Raw genomic sequence first — 22461 nt, 5'->3', positions numbered from 1 at the left:
ATTTGTTTATTTATTTTTTTAGCCATCCTTTGCTATACAGAAGCTTCTCGGTTTGATGCAATCCTACTTCTTTATTTTTGCTTTTGTTGCCTGAGTCTTTTGTGTTCTATCCAAAAAATTATTGCCAAGATCAATATCCAGGAGTTTTTTTCTTGTGGCATCTTGTAGAAATTTTATGGATTAAGACCTTAAATTCAAGTATTTAATCCATATCTAGTCAATTTTTATGTATGGTGTAAGGGCCCAATTTCATTCTTTTGCATGTATGTTTCCTTTCCCAACACCATTTGTTGGATGCTCTTGATCCACTTGTCAAACATTATCTGACTATATAAACAGGGATTCATTTAAAAGCTCACCATTCTGTTCCATTGGTTTATGTGTCTGTTTTTACGTTGGTACCGTACTGTTTTCGTTATTAATGCATTGTGATATAGTTTGACATTAGGAAGTGTAATGTCTCTAGCTTTGTTCCTCTTTCTCAAGATTCCTTTGGCTACTTTGGTGTGTTTTGTATTTCTATACCAATTATATGATTGATTTTTCTGTTCTTATGGAAAAATGCCATTTAGATTTTCATAGGAATTCAATTAAATCTGTAGATTGCTTTGGGTAGTGTAGACATTCTAACAATATTAACTATCCCAGTTAATGCACAGGATATACATTTCCATTTATTTGTGTCTTCAACAATTTCTTTAATCAAAGTTTTTGTTAACATATTTTTTTAACTCCTTATTTAAATTTATTCCTAAGTATGTTGTTCTCATTTGCTTTTTCAGATAGTTTATTTTTAGTATATAGAAATGCAACTGATTTTTATATATTGATTTTGTTTTCTACAACTTTACTGAATAGATTTATTCTTACAGTTTTTTTGGGGGGGGCACAGAGATCTTTAGGGTTTTCTCTATGTAAGATCCTGTCACCTGCAAACAGAGACAAGTTAACTTCTTTTGCAAATCGGACACCTTTATTTCCTTTTTTGCCTAACTACTATGGTGAGAACTTGAATACTATGTTGACTAGGAATGGTAAGACTAGGCATATTTATCTCATTGCTGATCTTAGAGAAAACCTTTCGGCTTTTCATCACTGAGTATGATGTTAGCTGTGGACCTGTCATATATGGGCTATGTCATGTTCAATTACATTCCTTCGGGGTGCCTGGGTGGTTAAGTCGGGGATCAGTTAAGCCTCTGACTTCAGCTCAGATCATGATCTCGGCGTTCCATGGATTCAAGTCCCAAATTGGGCTCTCCATTGTCAGCGCAGAGCCTGCTTCAGACCATATCTCTCTCTCTCTGCCCCTCCCCTCCTTCTCGCTCTTTCTCAGAAAGAAATATTAAAAAATAATAATAAAGCACATTCCTTCGATACTTAGCATGTTGAGAGCTTTTATAATGAAAGGATGCTGAAGTTTATAGATGCATTTTAATCTATCTATTGAGTTGATCATATGTTTGATATTATTCATTCTTTTAATGTGTTGTATAATGTTTATTGACTTGTGGATGTTAAACCATCCTTGCATCCAGAGATAAATCCCAGTTGGTCAAGGTGTATAATCTTTTCAATGTACTAAGATGCAATTGTGTTCTTAATTTCTCTAACAGAGAGTTCATTGTGTATAAAAATGAAACTCATTGTTGCATACTGATTTGTTTCATGATATGCAGTTGGATTAGATTTGCTAGTATTTTCTTGAGGACTTTTAGAATCATGTTGCTATATTCTCTTCTTGTAGTGTCCTTATCTGGCTTTGGTGTGAGGGTAGTGCTGGCCTTGTAAAATGAATTTGGAATCCTTTCCCCTTGTTCAATTTCTGCAAGAATTTGAGAAGGATTTGCATTAATTCTTCTTTAAATATTTGGTGGAATTGATCACTAAGCCTTCTGGTCCCAGACTTTTCTTTGTTGGGAGGTTTTGAATCAATCTTCTTACTCATTATTTGCCTATTCAGATTTTTTATTTCTTGAAGATTGTTCTGGCAGGCTGTGTGTTTCTATCCACATGTGCTACGTCATTCAATTCATCAGTATATAAATGTTTAGAGTAGTCTCTTATAATCCTCTATGACTCTGCAATTATCAGCTGTAGTGTCCCATATTTTATTCATTATTTCCTTCACTTGAGTCTTCTCTCTTTTTCTTTTGGTTATTCTACCTAAAGACTTCTCAATTCTGTCCATCCTTCCACAAAACAAAGTCCCAGCTTCATTGATCCTATCTGTTGTGTCTCTAGTCTCTATTACATTTATCTCTCCTCTAGTCTTGACCATTTCTCTTCCTCTGCCAAGTCTGGGCCAAGCCCAGTCTTCTTCTCATCCCTCGTGGCATAGTCAGCTTGCCTATTTGAAACTTTTCTTATTGTTACAAACTTCCCTCTTAGAACTACCCTTGTTGCGACGCACATGTTCTGTCATGTTGTGTTTCCATTTCTCCCTATGGCAAGATACGCTTTTGATTCATTCCTTGACTTACTGGCTTTCCAGGAGTGTGCAGTCCATTTTCCAGACATTTGTGAATTTTCCCATTTTCCCCTGCTACTGATTTCTAGTTTCATACCACTGTGTGGAAAGATACTAGATATGATTTCAATCTTTCCAGTTTTGTCAAGACCTATTCCACAGTCCAACTTTTGATCCATCTTGGAAAATGCTGCATGCATGCCTGAGAAAATATACTCTGCTACTGCTGGATGGCACACACCGCACGTCTGTTAGGAACACCTGGTCCACTATTAAAGTCTGCTATTTCCCCATTAATTCTCTGCCTAGGTGATCCATCCACTGATGAAAGTGGGTCATTATAATCCCCGACTATCACTGCATTATTCTCAGTTTCTCCCGTAAACTCTGTGCATTTCATGTCAACTGGGCTGGGCTAGGAAATGCCCAGATAATGGCTAAAATTATTTCTGGGTGTGTCTTTGATGATGTTTTCAGATGAGATAAGTGTTTTGATGCCAGAAATTCAATTGGTAGACTGCATCAAGAAAATCATCCTAACCAATGCAGGGAGGCATGATCCAATCCAGTGAGGGCCTGAATATAACCAACAGGGGAATAAAGGGCACATTTGCTGTCAGTGCTTGAGCAGAAACACCCATTTCTCTTCCTGTCCTTGGACGTTGGCACGCCCGTTTGTCAGGCCTCAGGTTCACAATGGTACTTATTGACTCAGTTTGCCTGGAACTAAAATTGCACCATTGCTTTCCTGAGTCTCCAGCTTGCAGATAACAGATCATCCTATGAGTTCCGTTTCTCTGCAGACTGCTGATTAGTATATTTACTAATATCATGCTTTATTTGGAAGTATGTATATTTCAAAAAGGCAGGTAATAGGAAAGAAAAGTACAGATTCTATGTCTCAAGGCACCATTCCCAGTGATGATATTTAACTTGAAGTCTGTAGGGAGAGCCCACTTTCTTACTTTTTCCCCAACTCGATCTCTTCCCAATGAAAATAATAATAATGATGATGATAATACTCATCATAATAATGTTAACACTTGAATATTTCCTATTCATACCATAAAATGAATAAGGCATTTAACCTTCTTAATATTCAGTGAAATATGAGCTACTATTATGCTCTTTCGACAGATGAGTAAAAGAAGGCAGGAAGATTATACATCTTGTCGAACATCATAGAACCAGAAAGTGAAATGGAAGATTCAGCACCAGCAGCCTAACTCCAGAGGTTATACTCCTAACCACCAAGGTTTCCTCTATCTTAGCTTTCTTTCCCCCAACTAATAAAAAACCCTGTATAATAACATTAATTGGAAGTCACTTTCCTATCAACGCAACTAGATGGAATACAAAAATCAAGTCTTGAAAAAGGATATGGCAAGGTAAACCAAAAGAGTCTCTGAGGAGATCAAGGAAATATATGCAACCTTACCACTAAACCTGTCTCTTGTTTCCTGAGAGACCATGAGGATCTAGCTTACAGACTATTAATGTTTAATTTATTTATAATTCTAACAACCTCATTCAAGTGGCTTCCTAGTCGTTAGGAGATTATAAAGTATAAATTGAAAGGGAAGCAGGCTGTAGCATATTTTGGGGAGGAGCTACTATTCCCATGGAATGTGGGAATCCTCCAATTTAGAAAAGAAAAGAAAGGAAATAAAAATGCAATAACGAAGCCTAGAGAAAACAGATAATCAGCAAAACCGTCATGGGAACATTTAGATCTAGGATCAAAACTAACTCTCACTACGTTCTTTGAGTGTATCTCATAAGGGCGGCTCAGAAGAGCTTGAAAGGAAGGAACTGTTTACTAGGCACGAGGAAATCTTCATGTTCAAGCAATTGCTATAAAAAATATTCTACAGTTTATAATTTTAATCTGCTGGTATTAGGACAAGTGAGCTTTGTGAAGAGCACACAGTTTGATGCCTATTTGATACATACATTATTGCCAATGAAGGTGAATCTCACCTAGTCCTTCACCGTCCTGTCCCTCAGTGGCATTTTGACCCTGTTTGAAAATTACACCAGAGAAACAACGATTCATGTGCACCACCCAATCAGGTGTCTTTTATCATGAACCACCTCAGATTAGAGCCCCTACAATTGGAGCTTAGCCAAAGAACCACACTGTGCTTGAAATCTAGCTTTCTTGCAGGACCCTGAAACCCTTGAATAATATCACAAGGGTGCCACAAACTGTACACAAGAGTGCAAATTCTGTGCCATCATAATTCACACTGAGAGCCCCACAAGCTAGTTGAGGCAGATATTTTTTACAAGTAGGAGGGACATAAACAGTGAACAAATTTAAAAAGTCATTATATGTGCTAAAGTATTTGGACTGCAATTCAAAGGCTGCCAAAATACATCTGACCAAATCATTCCACGGTTGCCAATTTTAGTTTTAAAACAGATCATTGCACTCCTACAGCACCAATGCTATTCCAATGAAGTTTGTTCGCTCCCAAGCCTGTTTTCTTTTCATCTTCCTCCAGAGATCCAGATAAACCCTCTCCTTGTAGGAAATTAAAAGCTTCCTTGACTTTATTCTTCCTCTGCTCCTTACTGTTCAGCTCTATCTCCAATTCCTCTCTCTCCAGTGTCACCCTGTGACACTAAAGTACTTGAAACCCACATTTTGAATACTTATTTCGATCATTTACATAATGGCCCTCTGATCAGTGACTGGAAAATAAAGCCATTAAGAAATAGATCTTTCTCAAGACAGCTGGAGTCTACTAAATATTTAAGCCAGACAAAAAGGCATGTGTAAAAGTGAACAAAAACAGGAGATCGATTGCATTGCAACCCGACAATAGTTTGAACCTAAGTCTCTAATTTGTACCCGCAGATTTGAAGATATCCCTTTAATTTCCAATAATGGTGGAGAAGAGTCATTCTCCCTAATATTGAACAGTGTATTGTCCTGTCTGTGCCAAGTGTTCTATGTCAACCAAAAGTTACGACAATTCAGTGCACAAGGTAAAAGAAAAAGAGATTGCATGACCTTCCAGACGCCTTGCTGCAACTCACACAGAAATGCCTTTGTTCAAGAGCTAAAAGGCATTTGGACAGATTATCTTGAACAGGGAATCTGCAAGCTCCAGCCTGTGGGCCAAATCCTACCAGCCATCTGTGAGCTAAGATGGTTTTACATTTTTAAATGGTTAAGAAAAAACAAAGTATGACATTTCATGATAGATGAAAATTATATGAAATCCAAGTTTGAGTATCTGTAAAGTTTTACTGGAATATGGCCACATTCATTTATTTAAGGTCTATGGCTGCTTTCATGCTATCATGGCAGAATTGAATAGCTGCAGGGAAACCACATGACCGGCAAAGGAAAAGTAATTCTAATATGGCCCCAGTACAGAAATTTGTTGACCCCTGGTATCAGCAGAAAATGACCCTTCTCCCGACTGGTACAGGCAGGACTGACTCTACTTATACTTCCAGGGCAAGCCCTGTTGGTTGTAAGCCAACCAGCATTTCCCGCACCTCCACCCATTGTGATTTGCTGAAGGGGGATCGTGCATGACCTACACCAGTTCCAGCAGTGAGAGCCCAGGGGTTGATTTGCAGAATGTGGGGACACAGCTTATCTCTCTCTTGTGGATGGTGAATGCTAGTACCGGAGGGGACTGGATTCAAGAGAAATGAAACTGGAGGGTGAAGACAGAACAGAGAGAATTCAGAGATGGGGAGCAAAGCCCTGATACCTCTGTGTGCTCCTTAAACCTCTTCCGAAGCTGGTGCTAATACTTGGTATAGATTTTTTTTTTTATCATGGAAAAACCATGTATTGTGAAACTTTCCATCTTGAACATTTTAAAGTGCACAATTCACTAGTGTTATGTATATTTACATTGTTAGGTAACAGTTCCAGAATTGAGACACCATTCAGAACTAAATATATATACTCATTGAAAAACAACTCTCTGTCCTTACCACAGACACTAGTAAACACTATTCAAGTTTTCTTAAGTTTATTTATTTATTTGAAGACAGAGAGAGAGCAAGAGAGAGTGCAAACAGGGGAGGAGCAAGGAGGGAGAGAATCCAGAGCAGGCTCTGCACCGTCAGCATGGAGCCCGATAAGGGGCTCAAACTCAGGGATCATGAGATCATGACCTGAGTGGAATCCAAGACTCAGATGCTTAAATGGCTGAAATACCCATGGGCCCCATATTTACAAGTTCTAGCTTTATTTATTTTTTCTCTTCTTCTTTTTTCTTTTGTTTTGTTTTGTGGGTAGCAGCCCATTTCTTGTTATCCAATCTGTTGACATACAGTTGTTGAAAGTATTCTCTAGTATTCCTTTTCATTTCTGTGACATTGACTCTAATGTCACCTCTTTCATTTCTGAGTTTATTTATTTAAGCCTTCTCTCCTTTTTATTAATCTAGATAAAAGCTTGCCAATAACATTGATCTTTTAAAAGTAGCGCAACTTTGGTTTTATTGAATTTTTTCTCTTGGTTTATTATTTTCCATTTCATTAATTTGTGCTGTCATCTTTATTATTCGCTTCCTTCTGCTAGCTTTAGGATTAATTTGTTCATGTTTTCCTAGCTCATTGAGGTGTAAAGGTAGCTTATTGATTTCAGAATATTTTCCCTTTTTTTTTTTTTAAGTATATATTTTCAAGCTATAAACTTCCCTGTTAGGTCTGCATTCATTGTATCACATAAGTTTTAATACGTTGAGTTTTCATGTTTAACTTGTCACTCTGTATTTTATAATTTCCCTGGATACATTTCCTTTGACCAATTGGTTGGTTATGTGCACTGTTTAATTTTTACATACTCCTCAGTCTCCCAGTTTTCCTTCTTTTGCTGATTTCTATTTCCATTCCATTGTTATCTGAAAAGATATTTTGTATAATTGCATTCTTCTAAAATTTATTGCGAGTTCTCTTAGGCCTAACATATAGTCTATCTTGGATAATGTTTGAAAGATTCCTTAAGAATGTATATTGTGCTGTGGTTGGGCACAATATTCTGGTTATGACTGCTAGGTGCAATTACTCTTGTAATTCCTTATTTATCTTCTTTCTATCTATTATTGAAGTGGGCTATTGAAAGTCTCGAACTATCACTGTGTTGCTATATATTTCTTTCTTGAATGCTGTCAATGTTTGCTTCATATATTTAGAAGCTTCCATGTTTGTTATATAAATACTTGTAATTATTACATCTTCTTGGACAATTGTCATTTTATCATAATATAATATCCTTCTTTGTCTCCTGAAACACTTTTGGACTTAAAATCTATTCTGTGTGATGTCAGGATGGCCACTGCTTCTCTCTTTTGAGTACAGATTGCATTTAAGTTTTTCCCATACTTTCACTTTATCATTGCATCAAAAGTGAGTTTCTTACAGACAGCACATATTCAGAGTCTGTGTTTCTAAACCACCTTCTACCTATATTTTTAATTGGGGAGTTTAATCTATTTGTACTTTAAGTAATTACTGGCATAGAAGGACTTAACTTTTGCTATATGAGCTGTATTTTTTTTAATCTCTCTTTCCCTGTTTTACTAGCTTCGTGTTTCATGGAGTTTTATACTCGCAGGCTTTCATTCCCTTCTTAATGCCATTTTATTATATATCTTATAGGTAATTTCTTTGTGGTTATCATTACAATTACATAAAACATTGTAATATTATTTTTTAATGAGTTTTTTTTTTCAACGTTTATTTATTTTTGGGACAGAGAAAGACAGAGCATGAACGGGGGAGGGGCAGAGAGAGAGGGAGACACAGAATCGGAAACAGGCTCCAGGCTCCGAGCCATCAGCCCAGAGCCCTACGCGGGGCTTGAACTCACGGACCGCGAGATCGTGACCTGGCTGAAGTCGGACGCTTAACCGACTGCGCCACCCAGGCGCCCCAAAACATTGTAATATTATAACATTCTATTTTAAACTCATAACAGCCTGATTCCAATTGTATAAAAAGGCCACCTCAATAGCTCCACCCTCTCCTGGCACATTATGTTATTGATGTCCCACATCACATCTTTACATGTTACATACTCATTTGCATAGACTTAGTGCTTTTTAAAAATGTTTTCATTATTTAAGTTCTATACAAGAATTAAAACCGAACTGATGCATGAAAATGACATTAAGAGAAGAAGCTACTTTTGTCAACATGCTTACCTTACCGGAGAACTTTATGATTTCATTTGACTTTTGGTTAAGGTTTAGCATCATTTTGTTTCGCCTTGAAATATTCCTTTCAATATTTCTTAAAGACTAGGTTTTGTGGTAATGAATTTCCTCAGGAATTGTTTTTCTTAGAATGTCTTGATTTTTTCATTTTTGAAGGACAGGTTTCCTGGATACAGTATTCTGGTTGAAAACTATGTTTTTAATTTCAGCAATTTAAATGTATCATCTTGCTCATTCTAGCCTATAATGTTTTTGCTGAAGAATTCACTCATAACCTTATAAAAACTTCATTGTACATGATGAGTTGGGTTTTTTCCTGCTTGTTAACATTTTTCAATTTGCCTTCAACTTTTACAGTTTGATTATTATCTGACTAGCTGTGTGACTTTTTGAATTTATCCTAGATTAAAGTTATTTGAGGTTCTTTAATAACTATGGATATTTCTTTAAATTTGGGAAGTTTTCACTATTACTTGTTCACATAAAGTCTCGGCCCACTTCTGACCCTCTTCTCATTCTGGATTTCCAAAACGAATACAACGTTGCTTACTGGTGTCTCATGGTCTCTAAGCCTGTCTTCCTGTTTCTTCATTCTACTTTCCTTTCTTCTACTTTGACTCCACAATTTCAAATGTGTCTTCAATTTCACCCAGTTTTTTTTTCTACCTGATCAAGTCTGCCGTTCATCTACTCTAGTGTTCTTTTCATTGCAGTTATTGTATTTTCCAACACCAGAATTTCCATTGGGAGTATGTCATAGTTTCTATCTCTTTATTGATATTCTCATTTTGTTCACGCAGTGTTTTCCTTGTTTCATTTAGCTGTCTCTATCTCTGTTCTCATTTAGCTCACGGCACATTTTATGACAGTTATGATATGTGAAACAAAGACATGCACATGAATGTGTATTCCATTAGAGCCAGTTTCTAGCATTTAATTTTGTTGTTACATTTGGCCCACTTTCCCTGTATCTTAGTATGCCACTGTTCTTCATTGTTGTTGAGAAGTGGGCATTTGGGGTGAAAAAATCTCTTCCAGCCTTTATAGACGGGTTTTATCCAGGGAAATACTTCACTGGTCAGCCCGGATAGAGACCCTAGAATATTTCAACCATTTCCTGAGGATGTGTCTTCTCTGGACTTGTGAGTGTGATTTTTAAAGTCATTTTATTTAAAAAAAATTTTTTTTTAGGTTTATTTATTTTTGAGAGACAGAGAGAGATCAAGTGCAAGTAGGGGAGGGACAGAGAAAGAGGGAGGCACAGAACCCAGAACAGGATCTAGGCTCTGAGCTGTCAGCATGAAGCCTGACTCAGGGCTCAAACCCATGAACTGTGAGATCATGACCTGAGCTGAAGTCGTATTTTTATCCGACTGAGCCAGCCAGGTGCCCCTGATTTTAGTCATTTGAAATTCAGGGGGCAGCTTGTTCTGACTTCTCAGAAACCCATGATATCTTGTTCCTCCAGACACCTGCCAATGGATCTGAAGTTCTAAGGGTCCATACCAATAGCATCTGTTTTCAAGAGCTTTCAAACAAAATCTTTAGTCCAATCAGCACTCCAAGTCAGGGGAGAAGGATTACAGCCCCCCAGGAAGCCCCAAGACAAGCTAGAACACTGGGTGCAAGGACTGCTCTGTTGTTTCTGTCCTGAATAAGGATCTTTGGTGTAGGTGGTGTCTTGCTAGTTGCACCACAGTAGTTCACATAGGGGGAGGGGAGGAACATGGACAGGTAGGCAAACCAACATGAATTTAACTATCTCTTTTGCTGAATTCTTTCTTTGCTTTACATTGGTCAGGGTACTACGACTTCTTAATTGGTCTCTACGACTCTCACAAAGGTATATTCCTCCATAATAGAAACACAGTTTCTCTGTGGGAGAGTGAGGTGGCAAAGCATCATGGACTGGTATCTTGTTGGCATCACCCCACTTTGAGTACTTCTTATATACACACTTATTTTAGACCACTTTGATAAAACTATAGAGTTCTCCTTTATCTGACATTCAGTTTTGTCTACTGTTAACATCTTACAGTAGCATGGGAAAATTTGCACAATCAGTGCACCAATACTGATACGTTATTACTAGTTAAAGCTCATATTTCATTCAGATTACCCGTGGGTTTACACCTAACGTCCTTTATCTGTTCTACAGTGCCACCACATCACATTTAGTCGTCATATTTTCTTAGGCTTCTCTTACCTATGAGCGTCTTACCACTACCTTTTAGTGACATAAAACAAAAAATTCTTTTCATTATTAAAGCCAAACTTGTTAGGAATTTTCTGTTGCTCATAACTCACTAGATTCCCAAATTGCACTGTTTTCTAGTCCAAACACACTATTTTCTAATGACAAAAGTGAGGCGAGGCCTACAGTCTCCAAATGATTACCCACCATTACACAACTAGTACTGAGAAGAGCTGGGATCCTAGCCCAAGAGTTCTGACCACCCAATTTCTGTCTTTTAGGGTTCTAATCCACTTGCTGATGGGATACAGTGTAGTTACACTACTTCCGAAATTCCCTTTCATTACATTCTGAATTTTGGATATTTGATAAACAGGCACACTATGATACGAATCAGTGACAAGGACATGATGACCTTTCAAGGTCTCAAGGTTCTTTTAGGAAATATAGGGCTTTATCTATGTGCTCAAATTCTGGTAGTGAAATTTATACAGCAGAATATTATTGGGATACTATGTTAACTGAGTTAACCATCAGAATTATTCCGAACAATCTACTGAATATAATGCTTCAGAAAAAGTTCTATTCATGCATCCATTAAGTCACCCACCTATCTACTTATATATACATACACCTAAACATTTTTCTCAAAAGTATTTATTGACTACCTACTATGGCCCAGAAAAAATTCTAGGCATGTAACCCAACCCTGATTAACCTCCTCCATCTCTTGTAGGGGCACAGTCATGAGTTTCCAGTACTTTGTGGACTGAAATGAAATAGTATCAAGATATTGAAATCAAAAAAATCCCTTAAATGTTTTGTGAGTTCCAAGTAGAAATGTAGGCATGATCATGTGGGAAACTGAAGTTTAATCATTGAGCTCAAAAAGAAGAACTAGCTGAGGAGACAAGGGAATGATGTCACAGAAGCCAAGAGAATATCTTCGAACAGAACATCACCAGAAGTGAATTGGGGACTTTTATATGGGAGCGTTATAAAATTCCTCAAGGAAAATGAGCAGTATTAGTTCAAAACACTATGGACAATTAACTGTTTCAAAATACAACGGGTCTGTTTCTCTGTGGACCACTAGTGACAAGTTGCTATGTAATTTTCACTTCCCTAATAATTATTTGCACTTGCTTTTAGCATTCCATTGTGACTGGGTTTTAGGTTGCTATTGTTGCTTTCCCTTCAACCCCTCCCCCAAAGGTCTGAGTGGCTATGGGAGCAGCTGCAAACCCTGTGATTGGCTGACCTCCTCTCCCTCAGCCCCCATCACGAGGAAGTGGAGAGAGTCATGACATTCTAACAGTGAAGGTTTTACTTCTCTGTTGAATTTTGATGGTGCTATTCCTACAACCCTACTTAGAGGTAGGTCACGAATGTGAGAGCTGTGCAAGAAGTCCTTACTTACAATAAATATACCATGGAACTTTGCATTACTAACAGTACCTGAGAAAAGGCACTTTACCAATGTCTACCATAAATTCCATTGTGCATAAAATAAATGGCAGCTTCCCATTTCATGGGAGGGTTGTATAAATTTATCAGATAGTGAAATAGAAATAATAAGAATGGGGTCAAATGCAAGGTACTCTAGAGTGAGGGTGCGAAAAAATTCCACCCCACAAGACAAATTTGGTCCCCAGCTTGCTTTTGTACATAAAGTTTTATTAGAACACAGTTTATTTATACATTTGTTTACATATCCATTTATTGACATATTTCTTATGGCTGTGTTCACACTACAATGGCAGGGTTGAATTGCTTTGAGTTGTGATAGCCACCACATTGCTTCCAAAGCCTAAAATATATATAATGTGAGCTTTTACAGAAAAGGTTTGCTGATTTGGCCTACAGAAATAAGCATCGGGGTGGAGGAAGAAAAGTGTCTATCCTTTGGTGAGAAATCACATCATTAACAGGGCAGAGAGAGAACTTTCTGAGGGAGTCAATACCCAGAAGTAATCTGTCCTCTTTGCTAGGTATCTATTGAAAAGACCACATGAAGAAAATGATAAAAAAAAAAAAAATCAATAGGTGATCTTGGGAGGTGAGGGCTGAAGGCTAATCAGTCTTTAGCAGTTATAGCCTTCTAAGAAAAATGAATGACCAAGCAATCCTGTCACATCCTTTCTTGTCTTCCTTCCCTGTATTGGCCATTGACCTACCGAAAATGAAGACAGAGAAGGAAAGGGAAAGATAGGGCAACCCATAGTTACATTTCCTTTCAGTTCTTCTTGACCTAAGACCTAGCCAAAGGTGGGGAGTTTGGGTAGAGTGTCCTCATACCGAGAAGTAAAAGAAAAACTGTTAAGTGAATTTCGTATACCATTTCTGCTTTTTGGGTTGGAATGAAACACATATAAACGTATAAGCCACGAAATACAAATTGTGTAATGTCAGTGATTCTGCATACGAGTGAAAAGCTCTTACATTTCCATCAAAAAGTCATCAGTAAGATTCATGCTAATAATTCAAAATTTTCTTTTCCTTACATAGAATGGTGTCAAATGTAAAAGTAGGAAATACTGGTACACCACAGAAGGGAAAACCTAGAGATTTTAGTACCGTTATGAGCACATTTATCCAGCTCTTTGAGGGAGGGAGCTGATTTTCGGTCTGCAGTGGGTGCTGAAAATCATGTGTTTGGCCCTGTATACTCACGGGCAACTGTTAGATCAAATAGTCGTCTTAGAGAGTCTCTCGCGGCCTTCACCATCTGAACTGCCGATGCCCAGCCTGTGCTCCTGGAGTCACAGAGGAACATCCTCTATGAAACGGCAGAGTGACATGCCTACTCTGGACCCAGGCTCATCTGCGCGACCACCGGCACAAACAAGTACTGCCATTCATCATCATCCGCCCAACTGAAGAGACTCTTCTCCAGAAAATGGCCGTTGATAACAAGGATTCATGGAGGCTTTGAGAGGAGAGAGAGGACAAGGGCATGGCAGGGACCGTGGTTTCGAAGCCCTGAGGGACCACAGTGAGACTCTCCATAAGCAGCCGTGCTCTCCTGCTCTGATGCACGTGTGCAGACCACAGGGAGAAGACATGTGCCACAAAGGTCATACCATGTTCCCTTCAGGTCAGCCAATTTACATGGCAGAAACACCCACACAGGCCACTTGGCACTTGGCACAGGCCAGAATCTCCTGCCTGGGCCCCGGCCTTAGGTGATGATATCAAAATTGCTCTCTGCGAGGGCTGGCTCAATCCCGAAAGAGCTCCAGAGGCCACTCAAAAGAATCAAGAGGTGGTAGCAGCCTCAAGCAACTATTTCAATTACAGGCTGTGACACAAACCTGGTCCTCCAGGTGCTCCTCCTTTTCACAGTTTGGCTGTCCCTGTGATCCTGAACGGCCTTCGTGACCCACTTCACGGACATCCCTAGAGGCTGCAAAAACGCTCAGTAGAAGAAGGAACCAATCCTGTTCGCCACCCAACCTGCTGTCCCCAGCTCTGCTTGACTGTGTGTGTCCCAACTCTCCCTGTCATCAAGCGGCCCAAGGAAATTCAGGTCATTACAATACTTTGGCTGGGCTGGACAAAAAAAGCCAAGAGTTTGAGATATGTATGCACAAGTGACGGACAGATTCAGTAACCCAGCAAAATGTCTAGAACAAATGTACAGAGAAATCGAAACAGACTCTGATACGGGAGAAGCCTGCCTAGCGCAGCTCTGTGAGCCATATGCCAGGTTAGAACAGGAATGATAGCGTCATTTCGGAGGCTTCCTTTTAAAAGCACTTCCATCAACTCTGCAAACTTATCTTCCAGCTGGGAGCAGTAATTATTAACTCAGCAGATAGGTGCTTTGTCAGATTCGAAAGAAAACAAATCTGTTCCAATGAAGGGAATAAACAGCCCCTAATGTTCAGCCGGGAAAGCTTTTGCATTGACACGACATAATTACCTTTCATTGCATGTAATGATGTTATCACATTTAGTTTGTTCCTCCGATTCCAAAATTATAATATACCTCCCTCACTTAAATGGATGCTTGGGATCCTAAAGGAACTCATTTAACTAAATGGCATTTGCTCTTGCCATGAGGAAATTTTTTTGCGTTTTATGAAGAATTCATTGTGTATACTTGGAAGCAATGTATTTTATTTAAGAATTCTTCATCAGAAACACAAAAAATGAGGCAAACTGTTTCTTCTCCAACATAATGCTAATTCGTAACTCTGAACAGTTGAAAAGTCACAACATAATATAGCAAGCCCCCTGAAATAAATCTCTCCTATTTGTATCCTTGGCACACCTTTAAATTTTCATAAAAACCTTGCATATTTCATTCCCAGAATCAAAGGGTAACAACTTGTGTAATCACTCAGATCCATTTGTCCTTTGTTGGATGTCGATTTTTAAAAAATGTATGTGTATTTATTTTGGAGGGTGGGAGCCGAAGGGCAGAGAGAGGGGGAGACAGAGGATCCAAAGCAGGCTCCGCGCTGTCAGCGCAGAGCCCAAAGTGGGGCTTGAACCCACGAACTGTGAGATCGTGACCTGAGCAGAAACCAAAAGTCAGACCCTTAACTGACTGAGCCACCCAGGTGCCCCTGTTGGAGGTCTTTTAATAATGCAGGATCAGTAAAGTAGGAAACTGACATCTATTTCAAATACACAAATATTACAGGGAATGGTGGGTACCACCACGATGTCCAAATCCAACTTCACAACTTCATTCTTGTTGACTTTCTATTTTTTTAATTTTTAGAGAAGGAAAAATTTAAGAGAACTCTTAAAAGAGAACAGATTAAGGGACTTATCGACAGAATACGGTAAGTATTCTCATAATAAGACTCTCTTACGATATCTTGAGGTAGAAACAAAGCAAAACAACACCCAAAGAATAACATTAAAAGTACCAAAGAATGCCTGATAATCAATTGCTTCTTTCCTCTCAGGGACATGTGAATTATACTAAGTAGGTAAAGCCAAGGGGGATGATTCTTGGGTTCACAAGCAAGGAGAGGTAAAAATAGGCTATTTCCATTTTCCAGGATGACAGAGTCCTACCATCATGGACGTGCTGCTTCTGCTGTGATTAATAAAAAAGGGAGGTGGGGCATGCAAACGGCTTTCATTTCCTCAGATTATTCTTTTCTGGAGCTAGACAAAAGAAGAAGAAAACAAAGAAGCCTCTCAAATGTAGAACTTGAAAACCCATTTCCTATCCCCTACATTTCGATCCCCAGACTCCAACGGGGCTGAGTCTTCATCATCATCTACCTTGCCACCTGGTGTTCTAATACTTGTTTTGATCATGTTTTACTTACTCATTCAGTCTTCAAAAGCCCAAGTGCCAGATTTAGGAAGCACATCACTGTTCCATGAAGCATCCCCAGCCACACAGTCCAACAGGCATGTTTTTGCCCCCATTTAACTCAAAAATGGTACATTACTAACACACAGGGCTCCCTTGTCTCTGTTATACATATTATGTGTCTCTAAGGAGGTTAAACAGATCTTGCTCAGTTGAGAATGATGGCAGGCCTATCATGACCACCATACTCTTGAGATCCTGGAAGCTAAGAAATTGCCTTACTAATCTTGGAATCTTCAGCATATAGTAGTGTTCAATAAATGTTTGGTGGACTTATGTTGGGCGGGCCAAGGAGTGCTTTTATAGGAAGCACATGGCCAGACAAAGAGGCTGATAGCCATTACTAAAGATGCTGAGTGGGGAAGGTATGACAGGGAAGGGTGGAGGTGAACTGAGCTGAACACACATTGATAGGGCTGGGTAACCCTAGGGGTGATGATTGAAGCTACATAACATAGGAGGTTTGGCATGGGTTGGACTCCATTACCAAGCCAAAACAACCGAGGTCTTATAGTCTGATGATGGGGACCAAATGCTGGTTGACTAGACACAGGATGTGGCAACCCCACTTCCTGTGAAACTCACCTTTTTTCATAAAAGTAGATTCCTCAATGTACCTTCACTATCTCACAGGTCAGGTGTGAAGGTTTCATGAAACCTTAGGTCTCCCAAGAATTTTCTAAACGTGGTTCACCCAAATGAGAACATATTTAGAGCAAAAGGATATAGTCTCAGTAATCATGTCGGAACAATACTCATAAACCAGGACCCTTCTGGGCAGACACGGTTGTACGCCTCTATATCCACACACTTCTATAATCTATACCTATATTCTATATCCATTTATATCTATATCCAGAACTACATCTTGTATCTCTGTACATCTGTATCAGTAGCTATGTAAATATCTATATTTACATCTACACCGACATATTTATTGATGCTGTTACTATAGCAAACATCTCAGAGTGCCTCATTTTCTGTGTAGGTCTTTCTCCTTCCGTCCATCTCTCCCTCTCTCACCCATTTCTTAACACAACAGTGTCCTGAGACTCTTCCCTTTCGATCTAGTTTCTCTCTCCCCGTCTGTCTCTCTCCTTTCCCCTGCTTTGTTCTCTCTCTTAAATGGTAATAATAAGCAACTGAGAAAGTCTTCTTTTACATCTCCCACGTTTCCTTTATTTTTAAGTTTATTTATTCTGATGGGGGATGGGGGGGTGGAGGGGCAGAGAGAGGGAGAGGGAGAGACAGAGAATCCCAAGCAAGCTCTGCAGCAACAACGCAGAGCCCAACATGGGGCTTAAACTCACCAAGTGGGAAATCGTGACCTGAGCTGAAACCAAGAGTTGGACCCGTAACTGACTGAACCACCTAGGCGCTCCTACATCTCCCATGTTTCTTAAACAATATTCTCTGTTGCTCAAACCAATGTATTTCATATTTTTCTAAGAAGAGCAACAAACGTTGTCCTTTTTCTGATGCAGAGTTTGGTGTATTTGAACGTGCGATGTGTGGGGACTAGGTAAGCATGTGAAAAACTTTGGAAAGCAACATGTGATTAGTCTGAGTCTCCTTCTATCATCTGGAAAGGAGATCATTATTCGTCAATTAAATAAGGTCATGTACAGGAAAATGCTGCACATCAACAACCACTGCTGTTCATTAGAATCGCCTGGGGAGTTTCTGAAACTCTATTTCTTGGCTCCACCCCAACGTCAAGGAATATGCACTGAATGTTTGTGTTCCTCCAAAATCCATTTGTTAAAGCCCTAATCCCCAACAGAATTAGTGCCCTTCTAAGAAGAGACTTAGAGACATGATCCCTCTCTCTGTGTGTCTCTCTCTTACTGTCATGTGAGGGTACAGAGCAAAGGAAACTATCTGCAAGCCAAGCAGAGGGCCTTTACCAAGAACCCAACCAAGCTAGCACACCGATCTTGGATTTCCAAGCCTCAAAAAGTATGCACATAAATTTCTCTCTGTAAACCACCCAGTCTGTGGTGTTTTATTCTAAAGGCCCAAACAGACTAGGACAACCAGGCATCAGCAGTTTCTACTGTTCCTCAAATTATTTCCATGTGCATAGTGACATTTAAAAAAATGATTAACCCTATGTGTTACCAACTCTCTATGGAATTTACCTTCTTGGTCCTACCCTAAATAATTGGGGATGGGAAAGGGAAGAGGAAACTTGAACACAGTTAACGAGCCGGGGCTATATTCTGAAGGACTCATCATGCTAGAAATAGCTCATTATTGAGCTAGAAGAATCTAACTTTGAACGTGTGAAGCCTGGTTTTTCCCATAGCTTTATTAATAACTTGAAAGAAGTTGTACCTCTGTCAAAACCAATTGTCTGATGTGGGATATCATTTGGATCCTAAGATAAAAAAAGGGAAGACATCTAATCTCTTTCAAAGAGAATATGTAAAAGAGTGAAAAATTAACTGCAAAGGTGATAATTAATAGTCACAGTTTAATTTTCAAATTGTTCTTTTAACTTAGAAAACTAATGAGTAGAGATATACTCCAAACTGCAAACCAGAGTGCCCCAGAAACTTTCGTAATTAGAGTATTTCTCTGTAAGGGATAAGAAAAAAAAAACACCCCACCAGAATGATTCTCATTTATAAAACTCACTAGTGATAAAGAAAGAACAAACACTTTTGAAAGAAGTACTGTTCTTGACACGGGAAAACAATGAGTCTGAGAGACGTGTGGAAATTTACTTTTCAACTAAACAAACCCTAGAGATTTGAAAAAAGTGACACTGGTGACATTGGTTTTCAGAGTTGCTATTTAGTAATCAGTGCAGGTGTCTTCCATTAAGTTGCTGATTTGCTCTTACAGGTTTTAACAGCTGGCATTAGGCCAGTGTAAATGTTAAATTTACACCTGGGCTTGCCCTTGAAAATGTCAATGACACCAAGGAAAAACGCATGTGGCCAGAGCTAGCTAGGATGCCTGGACTGTATAACCAATAGGCCTTGGTTTGACTTCACGTATATTGATCAAATGGTTCGGAACGTATGGGAGCCCGGATCCAGCGAGGGAAAAAGCGAAACCCATTTCCATCGGAAAAGTCTAAGATATACCTGCATACATGTATCATCTGTATCTTGTACGAAGTACATTTCTTTGGCAGAAATTTTTATTGTTTTGGGTCAAAGCATCCAGGCCACCTCAACTGAGCCAATTACAAAAATGTATAACCATGTTACAAAATAGATGGCACACTAGAATATGACAAAATATCATCTCTCCAGCAATAGAAGGGACTTGGGTGAACTGTACGAAATGAGCAATTCAGAATCTAGGGTATGTGCAAAATTGTTGGCCTTTCTGCCAGTCTTGGAGCTTTCTGGGAGCTTCTACTACCATTCCACTACCTTTTCCTGGGTAGTTTCTAGGGGAGCACATCCTCAGGAAACCCTTGAAGAGCCAGAGGGCCACTGCCATAGGCTCCCTGAGGTGGGTCATGTTCAAGGGCCACTTCAATCTTCCCAGAAGGCAAGCCCCCCAGGAACAAATTGTACTCTGAAGACACCACCTTTCCCCTTCGCAGGAAATTCAAAACAGAGGAGAGATTGCAACCACAGAGACCGAAAACCTGACCGCAACATTCATGTGTTTTTCATGTAAATACCTTCCAATAATCACTGGGAGGTGCTAGGCTGTCCAACGACCAAATCCCCCAAAACAATCTTGGAAATATTTTTATCTTTATAAACATGATCCCGCACCGTGATAGTGACTCTGTCTGCTTGTCAGTCCCGAGTAAGACTGACTAGAACAAAGAATGCAGCCCATGGTCTAAAAAAGTTTCCTCTGGCCTCCAATCTCTGCTCAGGTGTATTAGGCTAGGATCAACCATGCTTAATGATCTCACATCTATTTTTTTAATTCTGATATTTGAGAATATTTGGGGTTCCTTGGTGGCTCAGTCGGTTAAGCGACAGATTCTTAATTTTGGCTCGGGTCATGACCTCGTGGTGCATGAGTTCAATCACCGGGTCAGGCTCTGTGCTGGCCGAGAAGAGCCTGCATGGGATGCTCTGTCTCCCTCTCTCTCTGCCCCTCTCTCACTTCATCTCTCTCTCTCAAAAATAAATAAATAAACTTAAAAACACAAAAAGAATGATTCACTTGGGTTGTAAAAGTAAGTGGGGTGGATGCCTGCTTTTTTGATGAGTGCAATATAAGAACTCGTCTCCACTGTATATATAAACCACATCTTCTTTACCCATACTACTTGGCAATGAGAAAGAATGAAATCATGCCATTTACAGCCACGTGGATGGAACCGGAAGGTATTATGCTGAGTGAAATAAGTCAGTCAGAGAAGGACAGATATTGTATGTTTTCACCCATATGTGGATCTTGACAAACTTAACAGAAGATCATGGGGGAAGGGAAGGAGAAAACAAATAGTTACAAATAGAGAGGGAGGGAGGCAAACCAGAAGACTTTTAAACACGGAGAACAAACTGAGGGGGGATGGGAGGTGGGGGAGATGGGAAAGTGGGTGATGGGCACTGAGGAGAGCACTTGCTGGGATGAGCACTGGGTGTTGTATGGAAGCCAATTTGACAATAAATTATATTAAAAAAATAAAGATCAGAATAAAAAAAAAACTCATCTCATTCAATTCCAAAAAACCAGAAAACTATAGTGACTGGTTCCTCCAAAATAGTTTGGTGGTTCCTCCAAAAGGTAAACATACAACTACCTTATGATCTGGTCATTTCACTGCTCGGTATACACCCACAAGAATGGTAAGCAGGGACTCAAACAGATACTGGTAAAGCCATTGTTCATGGCAGCATTATTCATAAGAACCAAAAGGTAGACACCACCCAAACTTCCACTGACAGATGAATGGTTAAGCAAATCAGGTGTATCCATACAATAGAATACAGACAAAGGAAAATAATTCAGCCTTGAAAAGGAATAAAATCATTCTATACACTATACCATGGATGAATGTTGAGGACATTATGCTAAGTGAAATGAGCTACACACAAAACAACAAACACTTTAGGATTTCACATTATATGAGATATCTACAATAGGCAGATTCAGGCACGCCTGGGTGTCTCGGTTGAGTGTCCAACTTCGGCTCAGGTCGTTATCTCGTGGTTCATGAGTTTGAGCCCCATGTCGGGCTCTGTGCTGCCAGCTCAGAGCCTGGAGCCTGCTTTGGATTCTGTCTCCCTCTCTCTCTGTCCCTCCCCTGCTCGCTCATTCATTCTCTCTCCCTCTCTCTCAAAAATAAACAAACATTTAAGAAAATTAAAGAAAATAGGCAGATTCATAGAGACAGAAAGTAGAATAGAGGTTACCAGAAGCTGGAAGAGGGGGAATGGGAAGTTATTTAATGGGTACAGAGTTTCTGTTGGGGATGATGAAAAAGTTCTAGAAACGGACAGTGGTAATGGTTGTATAACCTTCTGAATGTACCTAATATCACGGAATTGTACACCAAAAAATGGTTAAGATGTTACATAAAATTTACCATTCTGTTATATGCGTTGTAACACACAAAAAAATATACCACAAAACTCCAAAACTTTAGCCAGTGCTAGTGTGCGAAACGTATGAGTCAACTAGTAACGCACACAACTCTTGCAGCTGATGTTTTAAGTTACGAATGAGCTAGTAACATTTCTGTCTTGACCATTTCTAGAAAGCAATTGAAATGCTACACCTCCATGTCACACTTTAGTTCTAGCCTCAGACAGCGAGTACAACTGGCCTCAGATTTACTACTGAACACATTTTCTCCGTCCCAGAATGCCCTTACTATACCCCGACTTATTACTCTCACATGGCACACGACCAATGATGAAGCAACCTCATGTCGGAAGACATAGAAGACACAGGAGATTAAGATGCTTTGCGTAATGGCCTCCCAACGTCTCTGAGACCCTAATGCAAAGTTAAGTGACTGAGTCATGGCTTGAAAAAGAGACATGGAAAAAGCAAAGAGTTCACTGTTCACGGCGTCAGTTCTACCTACTTGATGAAGCAGTCCCGGCCATCCCGGTTCGCAGTCATCTCCCATCCATAGGGGGGTACCTGGTTCAAGCCCCAGGTTCCCGAGGGAGGTGGCCAGCCTGAAGACTTCGTCCTGTGGCTGGAAACAAAGAGAGAAAAAAGAAGAGCATCATTCCACCTGACAGGTGAACTTGTCTTTGGAAACAAACTCCAGGTGGAGCACAGCACTCGCTCCTTTCGGCTGCGGGCCGTGTCCTCACCTGGTTAA

At 39.6% G+C, this 22461-nt stretch overlaps 1 protein-coding gene across 4 annotated transcripts in view; it reads right to left on the bottom strand.

The window, feature by feature from the left end:
- The window catches only part of FRMPD4 (FERM and PDZ domain containing 4), an 852065-nt gene that overhangs the window by 166011 nt on the left and 663593 nt on the right, over positions 1 to 22461 (bottom strand). For all 4 annotated transcript variants that reach the window (XM_019823548.3, XM_045051004.1, XM_019823549.3 and 1 more), the window contains one exon: positions 22216 to 22332. In XM_019823548.3, the coding sequence (XP_019679107.1) occupies positions 22216 to 22332 (117 nt within the window). The remainder of the gene's footprint in view (positions 1 to 22215; positions 22333 to 22461) is intronic.

The sequence above is a fragment of the Felis catus genome, chromosome X, assembly GCF_018350175.1.
Source record: "Felis catus isolate Fca126 chromosome X, F.catus_Fca126_mat1.0, whole genome shotgun sequence".
NCBI classification, from domain to species: Eukaryota; Metazoa; Chordata; class Mammalia; order Carnivora; family Felidae; genus Felis; species Felis catus.
This window is presented reverse-complemented; position numbering and strand designations above follow the sequence as displayed.